The sequence below is a fragment of the Dreissena polymorpha genome, chromosome 5 (genome assembly GCF_020536995.1).
Source record: "Dreissena polymorpha isolate Duluth1 chromosome 5, UMN_Dpol_1.0, whole genome shotgun sequence".
Taxonomy (NCBI): domain Eukaryota; kingdom Metazoa; phylum Mollusca; class Bivalvia; order Myida; family Dreissenidae; genus Dreissena; species Dreissena polymorpha.
The window spans coordinates 73,673,790-73,693,772 of record NC_068359.1 but is presented as its reverse complement, the minus strand read 5'-3'; the positions used below and the strand labels follow the sequence as shown (position 1 = coordinate 73,693,772).

At 36.1% G+C, this 19,983-nt stretch overlaps 1 protein-coding gene across 1 annotated transcript; it reads right to left on the bottom strand.

The window, feature by feature from the left end:
* Positions 1-429: 429 nt before the first annotated feature.
* LOC127832043 (uncharacterized) lies at positions 430-2,372 on the bottom strand. The gene is made up of 3 exons (XM_052357189.1): positions 2,235-2,372; positions 1,145-1,270; positions 430-645 (listed from the first exon to the last, which is right to left on the bottom strand). The coding sequence occupies exons 1-3, from the start codon at positions 2,311-2,313 to the stop codon at positions 515-517; spliced, it is 336 nt and encodes a 111-aa protein (XP_052213149.1). The 5' UTR covers positions 2,314-2,372; the 3' UTR covers positions 430-514.
* Positions 2,373-19,983: the final 17,611 nt, after the last annotated feature.

The window sequence follows — 19,983 nt, the reverse complement described above, 5'->3', positions numbered from 1 at the left end:
GGTATGATAACTTAGACGAGCTGCTTCGCAGCATCGTCAAAAATATTTGGGGTTGACTTAGATTAGGTATCAAACGTATCGTTATTTAATACAGTTCTTATAGCTAAGTGGTTTAGGCATTGAGTCAATGATTGACCTTTTAAATCAGAGGTAACTGGCACATATAAAAAAAACATTCATATTATTCCACAATAAAACATAGACGTCGTGCAAATTTACCTCTTTAAAAAATGTAAACACAATTCTGCCATCTTTTGTACGTATACATCGAAATATCGTTTAAACCAGACTGACGTTTCGTTAACCCCGTTGCTATTAGGACGTTCAGTTAGAGCGTCATCCGATCTATATTCGAATAGATTGAAATGGTACACATAAACGCGTATACCAACAGAAAATCATTTTCAAATGTATCGACACAACACCACATCACGCGCTTGACATTAACTTTATAATTTTATTTTTTCGAAACAAAACATGTCTAATTATGAGAAAAGTGTTTACGGCCGCCGAATTACTTTCCATGCCCGCTTGTACATTGGCAGTCATAGTTTATGCACTGCCAGCCGTTGTGTGCACAGTGGTGAAACACCCCGTCGTGGATGTGGTCGTGGCAGTCAGAGTTGACTGTGCATTCGTGCGCCTCTGTGAAAAGGACACAATTTGGGCTGTTAGTCAACATAATACGGCATTATGGTCAGAGCAGGACGATGGGAGGCTCTAGTCTCACACGGGGAACGATTCTAACATTGCCGTTGCCCGCCCGAAGCAATGTATATTGATAGGGTAGACATTGCTTTTCTTGCCAAGCGTCCGGAATAAAAGATATGAATCGAAAGAAAAAAAAAGATAAGTTAATGTTTGGCACAAGTCAAACTTTCCGCTGACAACCTCTTTCCACTTAACATGGCGTCCATATTTTTACTTTGTGCAATAAAGTGTTCAAGTTCGATATTTGCATATGATGTGTGTTTATCTTTGTCTATAATGTTTTAGAAGTTTATCAAGCAAGTTATCGCCTTTGGTGACATCGCATGCATTGTCTTCACATGCTGGCAACATCAATGTATCCATGTGACCTTTAATATATAAATCTAGACAAGCATAACGACGGAGACATGAGCAGATAAAGTTTAAAACTTACCAACGCCAGCCAGAGAATCGCACACACACTGGAAGTCAAGACAATGCAGGATGGTGTTATTTCTGCATGCCGTCACAGTTGGGTCACAGTCTGACGTTTGCTTACACCGTGCTGCGCATGCGTACGCTGCAATACAAACACGTGGCTTGAAGGGTAATTGCAAAATTCCAGATATGTACGTATGAATGATCTATCTATGGAATCTTTACATGCACGAACATAAAACAGAAAAAAATGGATTCATGTGTGTACATGGCACTTAATGGTTATGATATAAAATAAGGTATACATTGTGAATGCTGCAAAATAGTTAAACATCTTTCATTTCGACAAATTCATACGAAAGACCTGGGCTGAACACCAATTACAGACCCGCGGCCCGACTTACGGCACGAGGGCCAATTTATCCGAAAGGTGCAAATATGGATCAAGGACACACCATTGCCTTGTTGAAATTATTATATTATGTTTCTACGCAAATATAATCAGTAATCCAATATTAATGTAGATAGGTTCATAATTTAGCAATAAAAGCTTGTAAACGTTATGAAAAGTATCATATAAATGAAATTTGTCAAAATGAGTAATTCAAAAATTGCAATTATTTTAACGTCTAATGGAAATAACCAAATTGCATCAGTTTTAGATGTACGATCCACCGCAGCCATTTTGGCGATTCTAAAGATGTCATTTACGACTTACGACGGCGCGTCAAGTCGATCGTGCGCCTTTGTCTTTACGGATATCTTGCATACACGGAACAGAAAAAAGCGATATCGTTACACGTGTATGCACGGATTTTTCAAATACATATCATAAATATGGTAACGTAAATGTATGTGCTACTATAAAGACTAAGGTATGTTACATTTACACATATAATATATCTCTTCAGTCCTCAGTGACATACATTTTGTCTAGTACGCTATCACAGGCTGAACCATGCTTTACTACCGGCATTTCAATTTCTTATAACTTTCTTTTATGTTTCGTGTTTGATTTTCTGTGCAATCATCGCAGAATATTTAAACAGAAACGTTTTCGGCGAAATAAACTGAAATATTACATTTACTAAAACGATATTACATACCAATTGCTAAGGCAAAAAAGCACACTACAATTTTCATGGCTGAAACTGGTAATGTCTTGGCAAGAATCCGAATTTCCATACGACCTTCACAATTTTATAGCGTTCTTTGCGCATGCGCGTCAACACGGATATAAACGGAATCAAAGATAAGGACGTGAATTGCAAACAAAATGGGAAAATGGGAAAGCGATAGCAATGTTTTTCCTCACGATGTGCTAAATTTGAAAGTGCCTTGTGTTAGTTTCACACGCGAATGTCATTCTAACTTGAGTACACAATGGGTTGAATTCGGGGCTACTGTGAAAACAGGACACTAAATGGAATTATATTAAGTGAACAAGTTTTTGAAAAGCACTGTATCAAACAAAAAAACGCGCATTTGTTGACAAAAACAGTATTCTACGTCTTAAGCCTAGCGCCGAGTAAAATGCGATATTGGAGTCAAAATGTAATTTCATTTTTACTTACTTTGTTAGTCTTTTTACAAATATTTAATTTTCGTTAACTTTTTTAAACGTATTCTTGACATATGCAAATGCATTTTGTCACTCTTTACTTGCAAGTGTTATTTATAGTCTCGTTTTACATTTCTTACGTTTGATTAATCATCCCATTGATTCAGATTGTTGAAGGGACTTATTCGCACTTTGATAAACAAGCGAGTTAAAATGTGTCACATACTTGAAAAAACAATGTACACAATATGTTTTTAAAAAGCAAACTTACACTCGTTCACATGTTCAATATGCTTAAATTATTGACGTATTCACGAACATTCAACCATAAGACATTTATTTTTTTATAACATATTTTATATTGTATGACAAAACAGTCTAAAGTTAACAATATAAGTTTTGTTCTGTCACTTTTCACGCTGCTTGCAAAAAAACAACAACATAAACACAAATCCACCTTAAATCGTGACAAAAACTATAACGGCATCCGTTGTTAGTGTGACACAAACATGACCTTATGGTTACAAAGCATGGTGTTACATAAAGGTTTGAAGTAAAGACTCCTTAACGTGGACGAGACGAAACGGCACTGGACGAGTCAATGTTGTGTGGTCATAGGTGAGAAGGCCATCGCTCTGACTACTTACTTAAGTGTCTGGTGAGAAGATTATATTGAAGCTTTCAGCAACAGGTCGCATGTCCGATGCATGTGGCGATTTGTGGTTTACTGAAATTATATTTTAAATAACAGTGAAATGTTAAGTAGTTGAAACATGCATATATATATTGCGCAACACATATATTCATATTATAAAACAATGTATAAATAAATGATTATTTTATAAATGTATATCAAATACAAGAATATATGGTTAGAATCGAGTAACGTATATATGAAATGACTTGAACAGACTACATTGTCATGAGCAAGGTCATAATCATGAGTGAGCGCAAATTTTAACTATAGTGTAATTGGCATGTGATCATTAATTTTGCATCACCAACTTCAAAAACCAAAAATAGATGTTTGTTTCCACTTACAAGAACGTTTTTGTGCCGATCACAAACTTTGGTTGTCCAGATTTAGTTTACTTTACTGTTAAATACAATCTACCATAATTACTAATTTTACTTAAGCATATAAAGAAAGAATGCTGCGTGCGCATTTGGAAGAAATATTGCATTGACCATCTTTATTAAATGTATGCATCATAAAACATGAACGATACAAGTTTGGCCGACCTAACCTACATATCGGAGATGTTTGTGGAAACAACCCTCTTTTTGGACTTTACCTTGTATCATATAGATCGGAACCAACTGGGACAAAACTTTAAGACTTCGCATGCACTTGTCGAATGACTTTCAGTGAAAACAATCAGTATTCACAAACCATGTCGAATTCATGATAACACAGTTTGCAGCCATTTGCAGGTACTCTACACAAGGAAGTTTTGAACATGTTTTTGTGACTAGTGTTTGTATCAACATATGTATTGACGCTGACAGATTACTATGTCATTTCAGCGACGTCGTTGTGCACAACGGTTTTGCCATGGACCAACCCAACGTGGGAACTAATACAAGTAGAATCCATCAGGAAATCAATATTGCCGTAATGAAACAAAAATATCGAACAAGCTGTGTGTTGGGGTGGGGATTAAGCTTAAATGTAGAAATCATGCAGTAAATAAGAGCAACATTTACAAAACGACAATCTACTGTACTGGCTGAAAATTTAGCGAAATAAATAATGAAAAGTTAACTTCAGTAAATGTAAGTTAACATAAATATGGCAGTAGTAATAACGGATAGATGTTCATGAATATATAAATGGCATCGGAAAATACGTTTACAATTTGGGAGTATACGAACCAGGCAGAATGCAACACGACAAATACTACGTGACTTGCCAATAATGCTGACATATGCGATGGGTGACGAAGAAATAAAGCCATGACTGGAAGTTCGCATTATGTAATCCCTGACATCGATTCTTACCGCTGACGCACTTCTGTCGCATCGAAATACTCGGTACCTCATGTCATCTGGAAATGTCAAATCCATGTATGAGGAATGACATCAACAACAACAATGTTCGTCGTGTGCGTTAAAGAATAATGACTGGAAATGGCTTTTTCAACATGGCTTACATATTCGGTGGTTATCTTAGAGTCCCTTTTACTAGACGAGTGCAACGATTGCAACGAGCGCATGGTAACTACAGTAAGTGCAGCACTAGATATAGACTGTTGCTAAACCGTGGTTCTGTTTAAAATGTGTTGATAAGCAAGTTTACACTGCAACGAATGATAGCGTATACTGACACAACAAGCATGTGCAATAATAATGCATTTTTCGTATTGGTGCGCATATTGTATCGTGCTGGCGAAACGACATTTTGGTGGCAATCGATCGAACGCGCAAATGAACCTCCATTGTTTGAAGATGTGTGTTGAAATAAAAAAATGTTTTTTCCACTTTTTATCAATACCGTACTTATTTTCGACTTACCTGGACCAGCACATGTAAAATGTTTCAATACAAATACAACTTTGCAAATGTCTGCATGTGTTTGCTGTTGGTTTGATATAATTGATGCACGATGTAAAACCCATGCGTTAGAAAGCAACATTTGATTCTACGAATCTGTTTTTATCCTTTAATAAACACGCACCTGGTTACGGGACGTATTTCTGATTTGCGGTAGTTAAGTCCATTGATTAAAGCCAATAGACTAAAAATTGCGATAAGAAACCGGAGTTTCTTATATTACGATGGCTCTACAATTGCCCGGCAATATGGACGACCGGGAATGTTGTGTGTTTTTAAGTTTCCAAAAAATATTTTTCTTTTTTTAAATATTCGGGGTTAATATATATTCATTAAACTGCTTCAAGTGTGCACAATTTAAGTTAACATATTTCGATATTGAAACATAGTTAAAACAATGAAGCTGATAGACTTGATATGGATTGTTCTAACTTACAGTAATATTTCTGTCACAAGAAACATGGTAAAAACTTAATGGCAAAGGAAAATGCTCCTTTCAAAGACGGACCAATCAAAATCCAATTACTTCTTCTTCCTCTTTCCATTAATTGCAGTGTTACTCCGGAGAGTCGGTTCAATTTACTATTCAATAAGTCTTTAGTCTGGGTAAAACTATTACTTGGTGTCTTTGGGGAAGATCTAAAGTACGCCCCCCATCGAACCAGTGACTTCCCGATCGCTATGTGGACACCACATACACTACGCCAAGGCGATCTTTAGTACAATAATAATATGCGCATTGATGTCACCATGTAAAAGAAAAGGTTCAGACCGTTGTTTTCATAAAAGCAAGTTTAAACAAAGAAATATTTTTCTTTGAAAACATATAAAACGTGGTGAATACAATTTTGCAATAGTGTTACTTAAAAATCTGCGAAATTAGTGTTTTACGCAATCATAAGTTAGTTTCTGCTATACAGTCAAAACACATTTCTGTACAAAATACATGGACAGTGGGGAAATAATTTTAACTACGTTTAAGTTCATATTCATGTTAATAGATATGTGTTTAAGATTGTTAAAAATATAACGATGACATTAAAATCGTGTGTACTCGCTTTAAGCAACCTTTAAACAGTTTGTTCATGAAGAAAACTATGTTGATTATATACCACAGTGTGCGTAGATAAAAACCTGCTTCTTGGTTAGCTCGGATGAAAAAGCTATTTATGTCAATCGACCAATATCTTTGCAGCAAATGATGTATATGTTTGGTAGCTGTTGTGATCCGGGTGATGTCCGGTCACATGACAAAAGCCATAATGTCTGGTCACAAGGCAAGTAGAGCTCTAACGATTCGGTTCGATGCATCGAAAAACCGGTTCAACGCCGCCGATTCGATTTCGATACCAATACGGCCAATGTCGATTCGATTCACTGCAATCCCGATTGATCCGCATTTTAAACCTTACTTTCCCAATCCGTCTTCTTAACGTTCTTGTCATTCGTAATACGTTTTGTGATTGGTCAATAGCCAATATGGCATCCAATGAATGGATGAATAACATGCTGAGCATTCATCAGCCAGTAAAATGGCTTCTTCAACCACGCCGAAAGACGCAACGTCAAAAATAAAATCAAAAGTGTGGGGACATTTCGGGTTTCGCGAAGGTTCTGATGCAAAGGCAACTTGCAAAACGTGTTTTGTTGACATAAGTGACCCATGTGGTTTGTTTACTAAACTGTGTGCATTCTGTTAAGAAGTCAACTAGAAGTTGTTTATATACGTACATTTTTTTGGTTTGTGTTTTCTGTTAAACGCATGTTATACATTGTGCATATTATGTTATTTAAGAATAATTCAACAGGATGTTTTGTTCAATAAATTTGTTAATTATCATACCATGTTGCGTTTTAAATTGTAGTTCAACAATAAAACACTTAAAATGTACAACACAATAAGTTTATAACAAATTCCAAACATACATGTATTTGTTCATGCTCTGGACAAACCAAACATGAAATAGTTTGCAAAATAAGCAGCAAATAATTTAATTTGAATCGAATGGAAAATAATCGAATCGGACCATTTGGTATCGATATCGTATCGAATCGAATGATGGGTGAATCGTTATAGTTTTAAAGGCAAGAGCCATAATGTCCGGTAATATGACAAGAGCCATAATGTCCGGTTACAAGACAAGAGCCATACTGTCCGGTCAAAAGGCAAGAGCCATAATGTCCGGTCAAAAGGCAAGAGCCATAAAGTCCGGTCACATGACAAGAGCCATAATGTCCGGTCACATGACAAGAGCCATAATGTCCGGTAACATGATAAGAGCCATTATGTTCGGTCACAAGACAAGAGCCATAATGTCCGGTCACAAGTCAAGCGCCATAATGTCCGGTCACATAACAAGAGCCATAATGTCCGGTCAGATGACAAGAGCCATAGTGTCTGGTCACATGACAAGAGCCATAATGTCCGGTCACACGAAAAGAGCCATAATGTCCGGTCACATAACAAGAGCCATTATGCCCGGTATAACGACAAGAGCCATACTATCCGATCAAATGACAAGAACCATAATATCCGGTCACATGACAAGAGTCATTTTGTCCGGTCATGTGACAAAAGCCATAATATAAGGTCACATGACAAAAGCCATAATGTCCGGTATTATGACAAGAGCCATTATATCCGGTCACATGGCAAGAGCAGTAATATACGGTCGCATGACAACTGCCATTATGTCCGGTCACATGACAAGAGCCATAATATAGGGTCGCATGACAAGAGTCATTATGTCATATCACATGACAAGAGCCATAATGTCCGGTCACATGACAAGAGCCATAATATCCGGTCACATGACAAGAGTCATAATATCCGGTCACATGACAAGAGCAATAATATCCGGTCACATGACAAGAGCCATAATGTTCGGTCACATGACAAGAGTCATAATGTCCGGTCACATGACAAAAGCAATAATGTGTGGTCATATGACAAGAGCCGTAATGTACGGTCACATGACGAGAGCCATAATGTCCGATCACATGACGAGAGCCATAATGTCCGTTCACATGACAAGAGACATCATTGATGTCTGGTAAAATAATAAGATTCATAATTCCGGTTACATGAAAGGAACCATAATGTCCGGGTACGTGACAAGAGCATAATTGTCCGCTCACATGCCAAGAGCCATAATGTCCGGCTACATGACAAGATCAATAATGTCCGTTCACATTACAATAGCCATAATGTCCGGTCACATGAAAGAAGCCATAATGTCCGGTCACATGACAAGAGCAATAATGTCCGGTCACATGGAAAGAGCCAAAATGTCCGATGACATGACAAGATACATTATGTCTGGTATAATTACAACATTCATAAAGTCTGGTCATATGAAAGGAACCATTATGTCCGGTCACATGACAAGAGTAATAATTTCCGGTCACTCGCCAAGAGCCATAATGTCCGGTCACATAACAAGAGCAATTATGTCCGGTCACATTACAAGAGCCATAATGTTCGGTCACATGAAAGAAGCCATAATGTCCTGTCACAGGAAAAGAGCAATAATGTCCGGTCACATGACAAGAGCAATAATGTCCGATCACATGAAAAGAGCTATAATGTCTGGTAAAATTACAAGATTCATAATGTCCGGTTACATGAAAGGAGCCATAATTTCCGGTCACATGTAAGGAGCCATAATGTCCGGTCACATTACAAGAGCAATAATATCCGGTCAAATGACCAGGGCAATAATATCTGGTAATATTACAAGAGCCATTATGGCCGATCACATGACAAGAGTCATAATGTCCGGTTACATGGCAGAGTTATAATGTCCAGTCACATTACAAGAGCCATAATGTCCGGTCACATGAAAGATGCCATAATGTCCTGTCACAGGAAACGAGCAATAATGTCCGGTCACGTGGCAAGAGCAATAAGTTCCGGTCACATGGCAAGAGCCATAATGTCATGTCACATGACACGAACAATAACTTCCGGTCACATGGCAAAAGCCATAATGTCCGGTCACATGACAAGAGCAATAATGTCCGATCATATGAAAAGAGCCATAATGTCGGGTAATATTACAAGAGCCATTATGTCCGATCACATGACAAGAATCATAATGTCCGGTTACATTACAGAGTTATAATGTCCAGTCACATTAAAAGAGCCGTAATGTCCGGTCACATGACTTAATCCATAATGCCCGGTCACATGACAAAGACCATAATGTCCGGTCTTATGCCAAGAGCCATAATTTCCGGTCACATGACAAGAGCCATAAGTCGATCGATGAGAGCTATAATGTCCGGGCACATGACAAGAGCTATAATGTCCGGTCACACGACAAGATCTATAATGTCCGGTCACATGACAAGAGCCATAATGTCCGGTCACACGACAGGAGCCATAATGACCGGTCACATGACAAGAGCCATAATATATGGTCACATGACAAGAGCCATAATGTCTAGTCACATGATAAGAGCCATTATGACCGGTCACATGTCAAGAGCAACAATATCCGGTCACATGACAAGAGCCATAATATTCGGTCACATGACAAGAGCCATAATGTCTAGTCACATGATAAGAGCCATTATGACCGGTCACATGTCAAGAGCAACAATATCCGGTCACATGACAAGAGCCATAATGCCCGGTCACATGAAAAGAGCCACTATGTCCAGTCACATGAAAAGAGCCAAAATGTCCGGTCATATGACAAGAGCAATAATATCCAGTCACATGAGAAGAGCCATAATGTCTCGTCACATGACAATAGCCATAATGTCCGGTCACATGACAATAGCCATAATGTCCGGTCACATGACAATTGCCATAATGCCCAGTCACATGACATGAGCCATCATGTCCAGTCCCATGACAAGAGCCATAATATCACGTCACATGACAATAGCCATAATGTGCAGTCACATGACATTAGCTATAATTTCCGGTCAAATGATTCAGAACGTCCGGTCACATGACAAGAGTAATAGTTTTCGGTTATATGATGTTCGGTCGTATGATAAGAGCCATACTGTCTGGTCATATGACGACAGCCATAGATCAGACGTGCAGATTAGGCGGAGTTTAACTAAATTATAAAAAATGTTGTTCTTACGAAGTCTTGGTTATGTTTTTATAAGCACGTTATGTGATATATGCATGTCCAAATTAAAAAATCCCTAAAGAATAAGAATTATTATGCCGTGTTTAGGTGGACTGTACTTATTTTGTTGATATGTGACTTTGTAATGAATTACTTTTATTACATCCTTAAATTATCAACAAGACAGAAAAATTGCTAACGCAATACAATATTTGAACATCTGGACAACTATAAATATATGTTATTCGCACAAATACATATTAGCATGACGTAAAATGATGTTTACATAAATGACGTCCTTTCATTCAAATTCGGATCTTTAAAGAACTATTTTGAGAAAAAGTGTGAGTTTTTTAATCAAAAGCAGACTTTATTTCCATTTTATTTAAAGGTGCCGCTCTTGTTTGCATGCAACATCAAAGTTTCTATAAACTGATCTTAAAATATCAATTTTTTTTCAAGTCAACTATGTTGTCACGCGAGGAATACACAAATGAAACTCGCATACACGTGTAAAACATGCGATAAACGCTTAAGGTCTTGCCGCCCATCATTGCCATGAGCTCCATCTCTTTTGGAAAAATGCATGTTATATATCAAATCGGCAAGCAGCCATTTTTTAGAACACAGCTTCTTGAATATGTTGAAAGCAAGTGTTTTTAGCGATTGCGACTGTATTATTGATGTTTTTGTTAATAAAACTTAAACGTATAGAGATTTATAGAGAAGACATATGAACAAACAAGATGCTGCATGTGTCCAACGTGTTAGTGTAAATAAATCGACCGATTCAAACAATTTTTAAAGTAGGTAAATTTCAAGGTAAAAGGTATGCCATGTAAATGGAGCGTGTTAAGAGAGTCCATAGGTAACATCCATACGTGTATCAAAGCTGTATATTTAGTTGTATCGATGTTACACGAAACGAGTCATTTGTATAGTTATTACAATATTAACCAATAATGTGGATAATCTGAACTATTCTTAGTACACACAAGTCCCAAACAAGGACAATCAAAATTTAAAATGAGGGTATGTGAAAGTGTTCAGAGACACGATTCGTGCAATTATAAAAGCGTGTATGGAGCATTATTGATGTTAGACGAAGCACGTCAATTTGGTCTAAAAAAGAATATGAAAGATATGAATACGTATAATTTCAAAGGCAGATGATTGTAACTGTCATAATAAGGAGTGTGTCATTTACATTAATCACGTACGGAATGACGGTGAAACAGAAAGTCAATCGCTAATAGCTCAATCTGTAGATACTAGGGGAATAAACATGCTCTCAATTTTAACATCTCACGTCTGAAGTATGCACGTGACTACAGTCTCATAATTCAGACTTCACCACTGCCCTCTATCTTATTATTTAATGATACATTCCTTCAATTAAATTAATTCGTGTCTTTAAATTGCGCAGTTATTGTCTCGATTTACCGGTTCAGGCATAGTTTGACAAGTTTAAGTGAACAGCAGCACGCGGTTTCCGAACACTAGAAAACAATTAGCAGATATTTATGGCCTTTTATATTATATAACGCCTACAGAAATGCCAACAGAATCCATAACCTTTTAACAATTATCTGTTATTTACCTGGTAACAAATTTTTTTCCCACGCAAAACAACAGATGTAAACTATGTATGCTGCCGACGAGTATATAGACACGTAGTCTTTAACTTTTGTTTTATAATGTTTACGACCAAGTGAGATTGACGTGTAATAATGATTTAACAATCGTTACTTGTTTTCTACTCCTATATATATGTATCATTTTATGTAAAAAAAAGAGCTCAGAATTAACCGTTTACGCCAAATTATTTGGATTAGGAGTTCTTCATTTCAGCGCTCTCTAGATATGATGCGGATTTTGTTAATATTATGTTCAAATTTACAATAGCCCTTAACCTAGAATTCTGAATAGTTGACGTCGCGATCTGAAGGCTACTTCCATTACTATCAATAAGCTGTCCATTACTACATTCGCGTTTTACCTATTGACCTTAAAAATCATGAGGGGTCGCCTTTTTCTCCAAAGTAACCAGAAAATCAGTTTTAAGATATACGACATTTCGAAAACCCACATCGATCGGTTGACCATTATGAAGCCTTACCTGATCAAAAATCAGACGAAATATCTATTTAATTTAGTATATGGTAATTCTTACAATTTTTTTTGGAAACGTTTTTCTAACGTTTTCTTTCAAGAATATTGCTGATACCGTTTTTAGTGAATTTTTCAAAGACCGTTTTACGTGAAAAAACCTTCTTAGAAACTAAAACAAATTTCGTTCGTAAAACAATTCTGTTCTTGTTGATAGTGACCTCACACCTAATTTCTATTTCCTTTGTTTACTGGTCTGTGAGAGGTCAAATGTTTACATAACCAGGGACCTATACAAACATGTTTGGATAGGTCCCTGACATAACTGAATTCATAAGGCCCTGGTTTAAGGATATGTAACATTTCATCGGTTAATTATAAATAGAAATTATAACATATTCTCAGCAGGAAGTGGGGCATAAAGCACTTTTATTCTTTAAAAATGTGTAAAAAATGGCGGAGTACGATGAATGTTTTCTGATTTATGACATGGATTCTGACCTGCCTTTCTATGGATTTGATGAAGTAGAGTTTGAAAGTAATAGAGATGTGTTAATTGAAGTTAAAATGATTTACTTTGAGCCAGAAATTAACGTTACGAGTGGAGCTAACGGTTTAAATGTGGCATCGGATTTATTGAATTCGCGCGAATTCTGGACGAGTGTTGTGTCTGTAAAATATTAAATTGAAAGCTGTAAATGTATCAAGTCGGAAAAGAAAACGGATGGTTGCATAATGGTTTGCGTGAAATAATGTAATTCTACGTATTTATTTTCATAGTTATGTCATTTTGTAACCATTCACATTCGTCACTATTTGGAATTCCCGTTTCTAAAAATAGAACAATTTGGTAACAAGGGGGCGACTCGTGATGTCAGCAATCGTTTAGGTTACAATATACTAAATAATCGAGTCATGAAGGACTAAATAATCGAGTCATGAAGGGCTGTACTCTCTAAACAAATCATCATATTTTCCTCGAAGGCATGTTATACACTTTAGACTGTTGTTCTGGTTTTATCGTTTGGAGATATTGATAGGGTAAGCATAGGTGTTCACTACAAAACACCTGAAATAGGATAAAGTTGGAGATTAAAGTAAAAAAATGGCACTGCAAAAGGTTACCATCCACTAGAAAACGGCCGAAAAAAAAGGCGCTAAAACAGTCGATTTTGATTTGAGTCGAATTCTTTTTTGGTTTGAACATGACATATCTTTTTATTGCTTAAATCGATTCAGCTAAGAATGTCCGTCAAGAAAAGGTATGGTTATGGGGATCTCTATGTGCAAAATGTTGTATTTATTTTCGCTCAAAGTTGTCGCTTTTACATCGAAACATATAAGGAAACTATTTAGTATATTTTGACCTAAACATTTACTTCAGCAGCAACTTCCCTGTATCTTGCAACTATGCTTTCAGCGCCATCGGCGCTCTCGTTATGATTATATGTCAAACACGTTATATTTGTACCGCGAGGAAACGGTTTATCCTGTGACTTTGACCTTTGACTAGTTACCTCAAAATCAAGCGTCTAGAGGTTAGCCTTAGCTAACTATTTTGCATATGGCAATTTCAGTTACCCAAAGCGTCTGTGTGACATTGAGTTTGACTTTTGAACCAAACATAAATAGGCGTATCCTTTCTTATCGAGTAACCGTAAGATCTGTTTGGATGGTTGTAGCATCATTTAGGTGTGTAGAAACGAATTTCATGCTACAGCCATCTGTGCCCTTGACCTGTTGAAACCAAAGTCAATAGGTCTGTCTATGCTCCAAGGTAACCAGTATCAATAGGGTCTCCCATTCCTTCTAAGTAACCAACACTCGGGTCGATTTACATTAAATTCACAGAGGTGTTATTTGGAAAAGACATAAGATAAATATATACCATAAACCCTTTATTACCGTGTGTTTCAAACTCATTTTTTTCTATAAATCTAGTAAAGTTAATTATGTTTAAACTGTTTTTTGTATAAAAACGAATGAGATCAGCTAAAAAGGGGGACCTCATATCGCTGATAGTGATGCATCTGTGGGAGGAATGACATATGAAACACTGAAATGGTGACACTCAAAGTAAACAAATATGTGCCGCTTTTCTCTCTTAAGAGTAAAGGTGTAGCTCGATTTACAGGCTCTGTAAAATTGTGACGCCTTTTTTACTCACTGCAATCAAATGTGCGGCTTGTTTACACACTCGAAGGAAATGTGCTGCTCGTTTTACATACTCAAAAGAAATGTGTTGCGTTCTTGGTTAACATTATGAAATGAAACGTGTTGCTTGATGTGCACACAAGAGGGAAAAGTACTTCTTAATTATACATTCAAAGAAAATTTGCAGCTTTATTTAGAGGAAATGTTCTCTTTCCTTTACGAACACAAATTCAATGTGCTGCTTTAGTTACGTACTCAAATTAAATGTGCTTTATCACACTTAAAAGAAATGCACGGCTTTATTTATAGACACAAAATACATGTTTTGAGTTATATTCGCACGGTTAACCCAAATATGCCTAGCGTCTATAAATAATGCCTTGGCAAACTGCATAGACCCAGATGAGACGCCGCATGATGCGACTATCATCAGGGTCTGCGCTGTTTGCTTAAAAGAATTTCTGTACGAAATATTCTAAATATAGAAATAAGTATACTAGACATCCCTAATTTTGCAAATAAGACGATTCAATTTAGAAGGATTGGAGAGTCCAGTAGGCATGAATGGGTAAAGTTGTTGCTTCGTTTACACACTCATAGCAAACGAGCTGGTTGTTTAGCACACAAAGGCCATGTAGTGCTTGATTTGCATAATTTATTATGGTGTATGATTCCGCCCAAAGTACTCATTTCAACTGTAATGTTCGTGCAATATGGTTAATACATTTAAAAGGATTCCAACAGAAAACAAGACCAAAACTTTCCATTATTTTATGTTTCCAGCGCTTTACAATACAATACACATGTATAAGAAACGCAAGATCTTAGAAATAAATACACAAACATTAAATACAATTTACACATTTCCCTAAGAAAAGTGACACAAACTGAATGATGTTTAATTGCGGAATTTCTGAGACATTATTAACATATCATCATTTAATAATAGTTTTCTGGTTAGAACAAATCAGTGTTCATACCAGAAATTTGAATGACATTCTCTTCACACCTATGACACATACATGAGAAATAATATACAGTTCAAGGTGAACAAATATGTACATTATAAAATGAAGGTTACGATGCCTTTGAATGACCCTTGGAAAACAGTGTCAAAGAGTGAACACAAAAATGCTAGCACAAGAAATAGATGAGTAATTGTACAATTAAAGCTACACGTCTTCCAAGTATTGCACAAACATATATTAATATCTGTAAAGACCTCACATTTACAATTAAACAAATAAAATGTTTTAATCATCAAATTTAAAGAAAAAAATAGATGAAAAACAATTCGCACATTCTTACCAACTGATTACTTATTGAATTTTGTATATAACAATCCATTACGTAATTATACTTCTTTTTCAATCTTTTTCCATTTGATATTGCCCATCATTATTTCAGAAATGTATAATTTTGTATGTATAAAACGTAAAATAAAACAGTATTTTGTTGAGGATTTTAAAAAATCAGGTCAGAAAATTCACAACAAATGCTAAAAATGATTTCATATAATTAAAACTAAGAACCAAAATACTATTCAATACATATTTAGAACAGTTATAAATGTCAACTAGTAAATGTGAAGTCTTCAAAGATTGTGAGCAAAGGGCTTTGTTCATTCACTACATATATAAGCATCTGAACACAATGATCAAATGAATGTGACACAACCTGTTAGTATCTAGGCCCGTATCTGTTTGAAAATGGAATAATGAAACTGACTAGTTTTTGTAATAGAACATTGCTACAAATTCAATGATAAAACAGTTCACTTAATATAGCAATAGCACATTCCCCTGCTTAAAATAAAAGTTATCAAAATGCTCACGGAAAAGCTCTTCAGTGCTATTTCCATAAAAAAAGGACAATCAAAACCAAGAATCTAAAATGCTTTCCATGCAATTTAGATTGCAAGGAAATTAATGGGAAAATGGGAATCAATAAAGTTAAGTTGAATGTAGGTCAAAGTCTTCTTTAAATACCATGCAGAATCCTTATAGTCCATTTCAAGCGAAGGATGGTTTCATATAAAAAATACATCTCTAAATTAAATGTGTCCAAAACATAACAACTGTAAATGAATGGCATAATGGAGGTTTGCTTACTAAACGTTGAACATTTAATGAAGAGCCAGAGCCAAAGAATGTTCAGAGCACCGGGTCCTGAAACCATATGGACAAATCTTCTTTTATTCTTAACCCTTTGCATGCTGAGAAATTTGTCGTCTGCTAAAATGTCGTCTGCTGAATTTGTAAAATTAGCATTTTCTTCCATTTTTTTCAAAGAATACTCTCAGAATAGCAAACAGTTTGGATCCTGATGAGACACCACGTTTTGTGGCGTCTCATCTGGATCCAAACTGTTTGCAAAGGCCTTCAAAATTTGGTTCCAGCACTGAAAGAGTTAAAAACTGAGGAAATTACTAAAATTTGATATAATTTCTTTAGTCTCTGGCTATATTTTTTCTAGGACTTTTGTTATTTAACAATTTGAAACAAGTAAATATTACTAAATTGATTGATAATCTATCCTTTCTATAAACCCTTTCCTCTGAGAGACAAAGTCAAAATGGCTACAGGAATCCAGCATAAAACCAGACCAGCTTGCGAGTGACTCCCAGGCTTTTCAGATGTATTGCTGTTTGCTACATATATCAGTATTGCAGGGTTGGAAATGAAGCCTTTAAAACTTTAATAAATGTTTACAAAGTATATAATATAATTGATTTTCTGAAGTAGTACAAGCAAGTCAATATGCGTATTTGAGGAATAAACGGTTAAAGCAGAAAAAAATAGATTAACATTGACAATTTGATCTAAAATTTTTACAAGTTACAGCTTAAGATATGCCTTCAGAGCTTTGAGAGTACAATTCTTTGGTTGGCAAGTATCAACATCTCAGTTTCAAATGAGGTAACTATACATATATAAAATATATAATCAAATCAAGAATACTGCTTGTTTGGATTTATAAACAGTTTTTCAGCCAGATAACTACGTTTACTTCACATACCGCTACTCAAACTTTTTGTGTTAGCAGGTTTACCAGTGCACATACTTATGCCAGGAACTGAGAAATGATCTTATTACAACAGAGGTAGGAGGAAAACTGCCATATCATGTATATGGGCAGTTCTCAGTGAAAAAGGGATTTAATGCATATGCATAAAGTGTTGTCGAAGATTAGCCTGTGCAGTCTGCACAGGCTTATCAGGGACGACACTTTCCGCATGAACTATATTTTTGCTAATAAGATATTTTCTTGAAACCAAAAATATCATAAAAGCGGAAAGTGTCCATGATTAGCCTGCGCGGACAGCACGATCCATGTGTAATTTCACGTCCAATCACCACATAGTCGCATAATCAGTCTGAAATTGACCCTCGCAATCCTCAGACTTGTTGTTTAGCACTTTACAAAATTAGTTACCTGGTCTTGTAAAAAAATGTGAAATCTGCAATTAAGTCTACTTTCACATTCAATTTAGTCAATTTATAACAAATGTGCACCTTGACCTTATGGTTTGAAGACAATTGTTTGTCATCACTCATTGATAGTAAGCAAGTGTGGAGATAATGCTTCAGCATTTAGGATCAGAAATTTAACTGAGGAGCTGCGCCATGAGCGCATGATACGCCCGTCGTTCGCCAATGAAGTAGTAAGGTAATAAATAACCCTTTGAATCATTTTTTTACTTCAGTTTATTTGTATTTGAATACATGGTTTATTTTATAAGTACATGAGCATGGAGCGCCGTCTCCTTGACATTCATACCATATCTTTTTTTGAGTATATGTATGCGTGTATGGAATTCCAATGTTCCAGTCAAATCTCATCCAGTTGAATATGTGAATACTTGATAATTTAACATTGTAACATGGTAAATCCGATACGGTAGGACAGTCAATGAAATCACGAAATTTTGACGAACAAAGTCGCATAACTCTGGAACGACAATTCAGAATTCCGTCAAAAATGAAAGAGGATCAGGGTTTATGAATATTAAGATTGTGTTAAAATTTGAAAAAAATCCATCGAAGGATATTTGAGCTACGGTAGGACATTCAATGAAATCACGAAATTTTGACGAACAAAGTCCCATAACTCTGGAACAACAATTCAGAATTCCGTCAAAAACGAAAGGGGATCAGGGTTTATCAATATTAAGATTGTGTTGAAATTTGAAAAAAATCCATCGAAGGATATTTGAGCTACGGTAGGACATTCAATGAAATCACGAAATTTTGACGAACAAAGTCCCATAACTCTGGAACAACAATTCAGAATTCCGTCAAAAACGAAAGGGGATCAGGGTTTATCAATATTAAGATTGTGTTGAAATTTGAAAAAAATCCATCGAAGGATATTTGAGCTACGGTAGGACATTCAATGAAATCACGAAATTTTGACGAACAAAGTCCCATAACTCTGGAACGACAATTCAGAATTCCGTCAAAAACGAAAGGGGATCAGGGTTTATCAATATTAAGATTGTGTTGAAATTTGAAAAAAATCCATCGAAGGATATTTGAGCTACAGTAGGACATTCAATGAAATCACGAAATTTTGACGAACAAAGTCCCATAACTCTGGAACGACAATTCAGAATTCCTTCAAAAACGAAAGGGGATCAGGGTTTATCAATATTAAGATTGTGTTAAAATTTGAAGAAAATCTGTCAAAGGATATTTGACGTAGCGTACGACATTAACAGACGGACGGACGGACGGACAGACGGACGCGGGGTATACCATAATACGTCCCGTCATAGACGGGCGTATAATTAAGATTGTGTTGAAATTTGAAAAAAATCCATCGAAGGATATTTGAGCTACAGTAGGAAATTCAATGAAATCACGAAATTTTGACGAACAAAGTCCCATAACTCTGGAACGACAATTCAGAATTCCGTCAAAAACGAAAGGGGATCAGGGTTTATCAATATTAAGATTGTGTTAAAATTTGAAGAAAATCTGTCAAAGGATATTTGACGTAGCGTACGACATTAACAGACGGACGGACGGACGGACAGACGGACGCGGGGTATACCATAATACGTCCCGTCATAGACGGGCGTATAATTAAGATTGTGTTGAAATTTGAAAAAAATCCATCGAAGGATATTTGAGCTACAGTAGGAAATTCAATGAAATCACGAAATTTTGACGAACAAAGTCCCATAACTCTGGAACGACAATTCAGAATTCCGTCAAAAACGAAAGGGGATCAGGGTTTATCAATATTAAGATTGTGTTAAAATTTGAAGAAAATCTGTCAAAGGATATTTGACGTAGCCTACGACATTAACAGACGGACGGACGGACGGACAGACGGACGCGGGGTATACCATAATACGTCCCGTCATAGACGGGCGTATAAAAA

What these genes read in the sequence shown, in the direction of transcription:
- LOC127832043 (XM_052357189.1), bottom strand. Translation starts at nt 2,313, where the DNA reads ATGGAAATTCGGATTCTTGCCAAGACATTACCAGTTTCAGCCATGAAA. An exon ending in CTTTTTTGCCTTAGCAATTG is followed by an intron (nt 1,271 to 2,234) that starts GTATGTAATATC and finishes TTTGTATTGCAG; the next exon opens with CGTACGCATGCGCAGCACGG. An exon ending in CGATTCTCTGGCTGGCGTTG is followed by an intron (nt 646 to 1,144) that starts GTAAGTTTTAAA and finishes TCCTTTTCACAG; the next exon opens with AGGCGCACGAATGCACAGTC.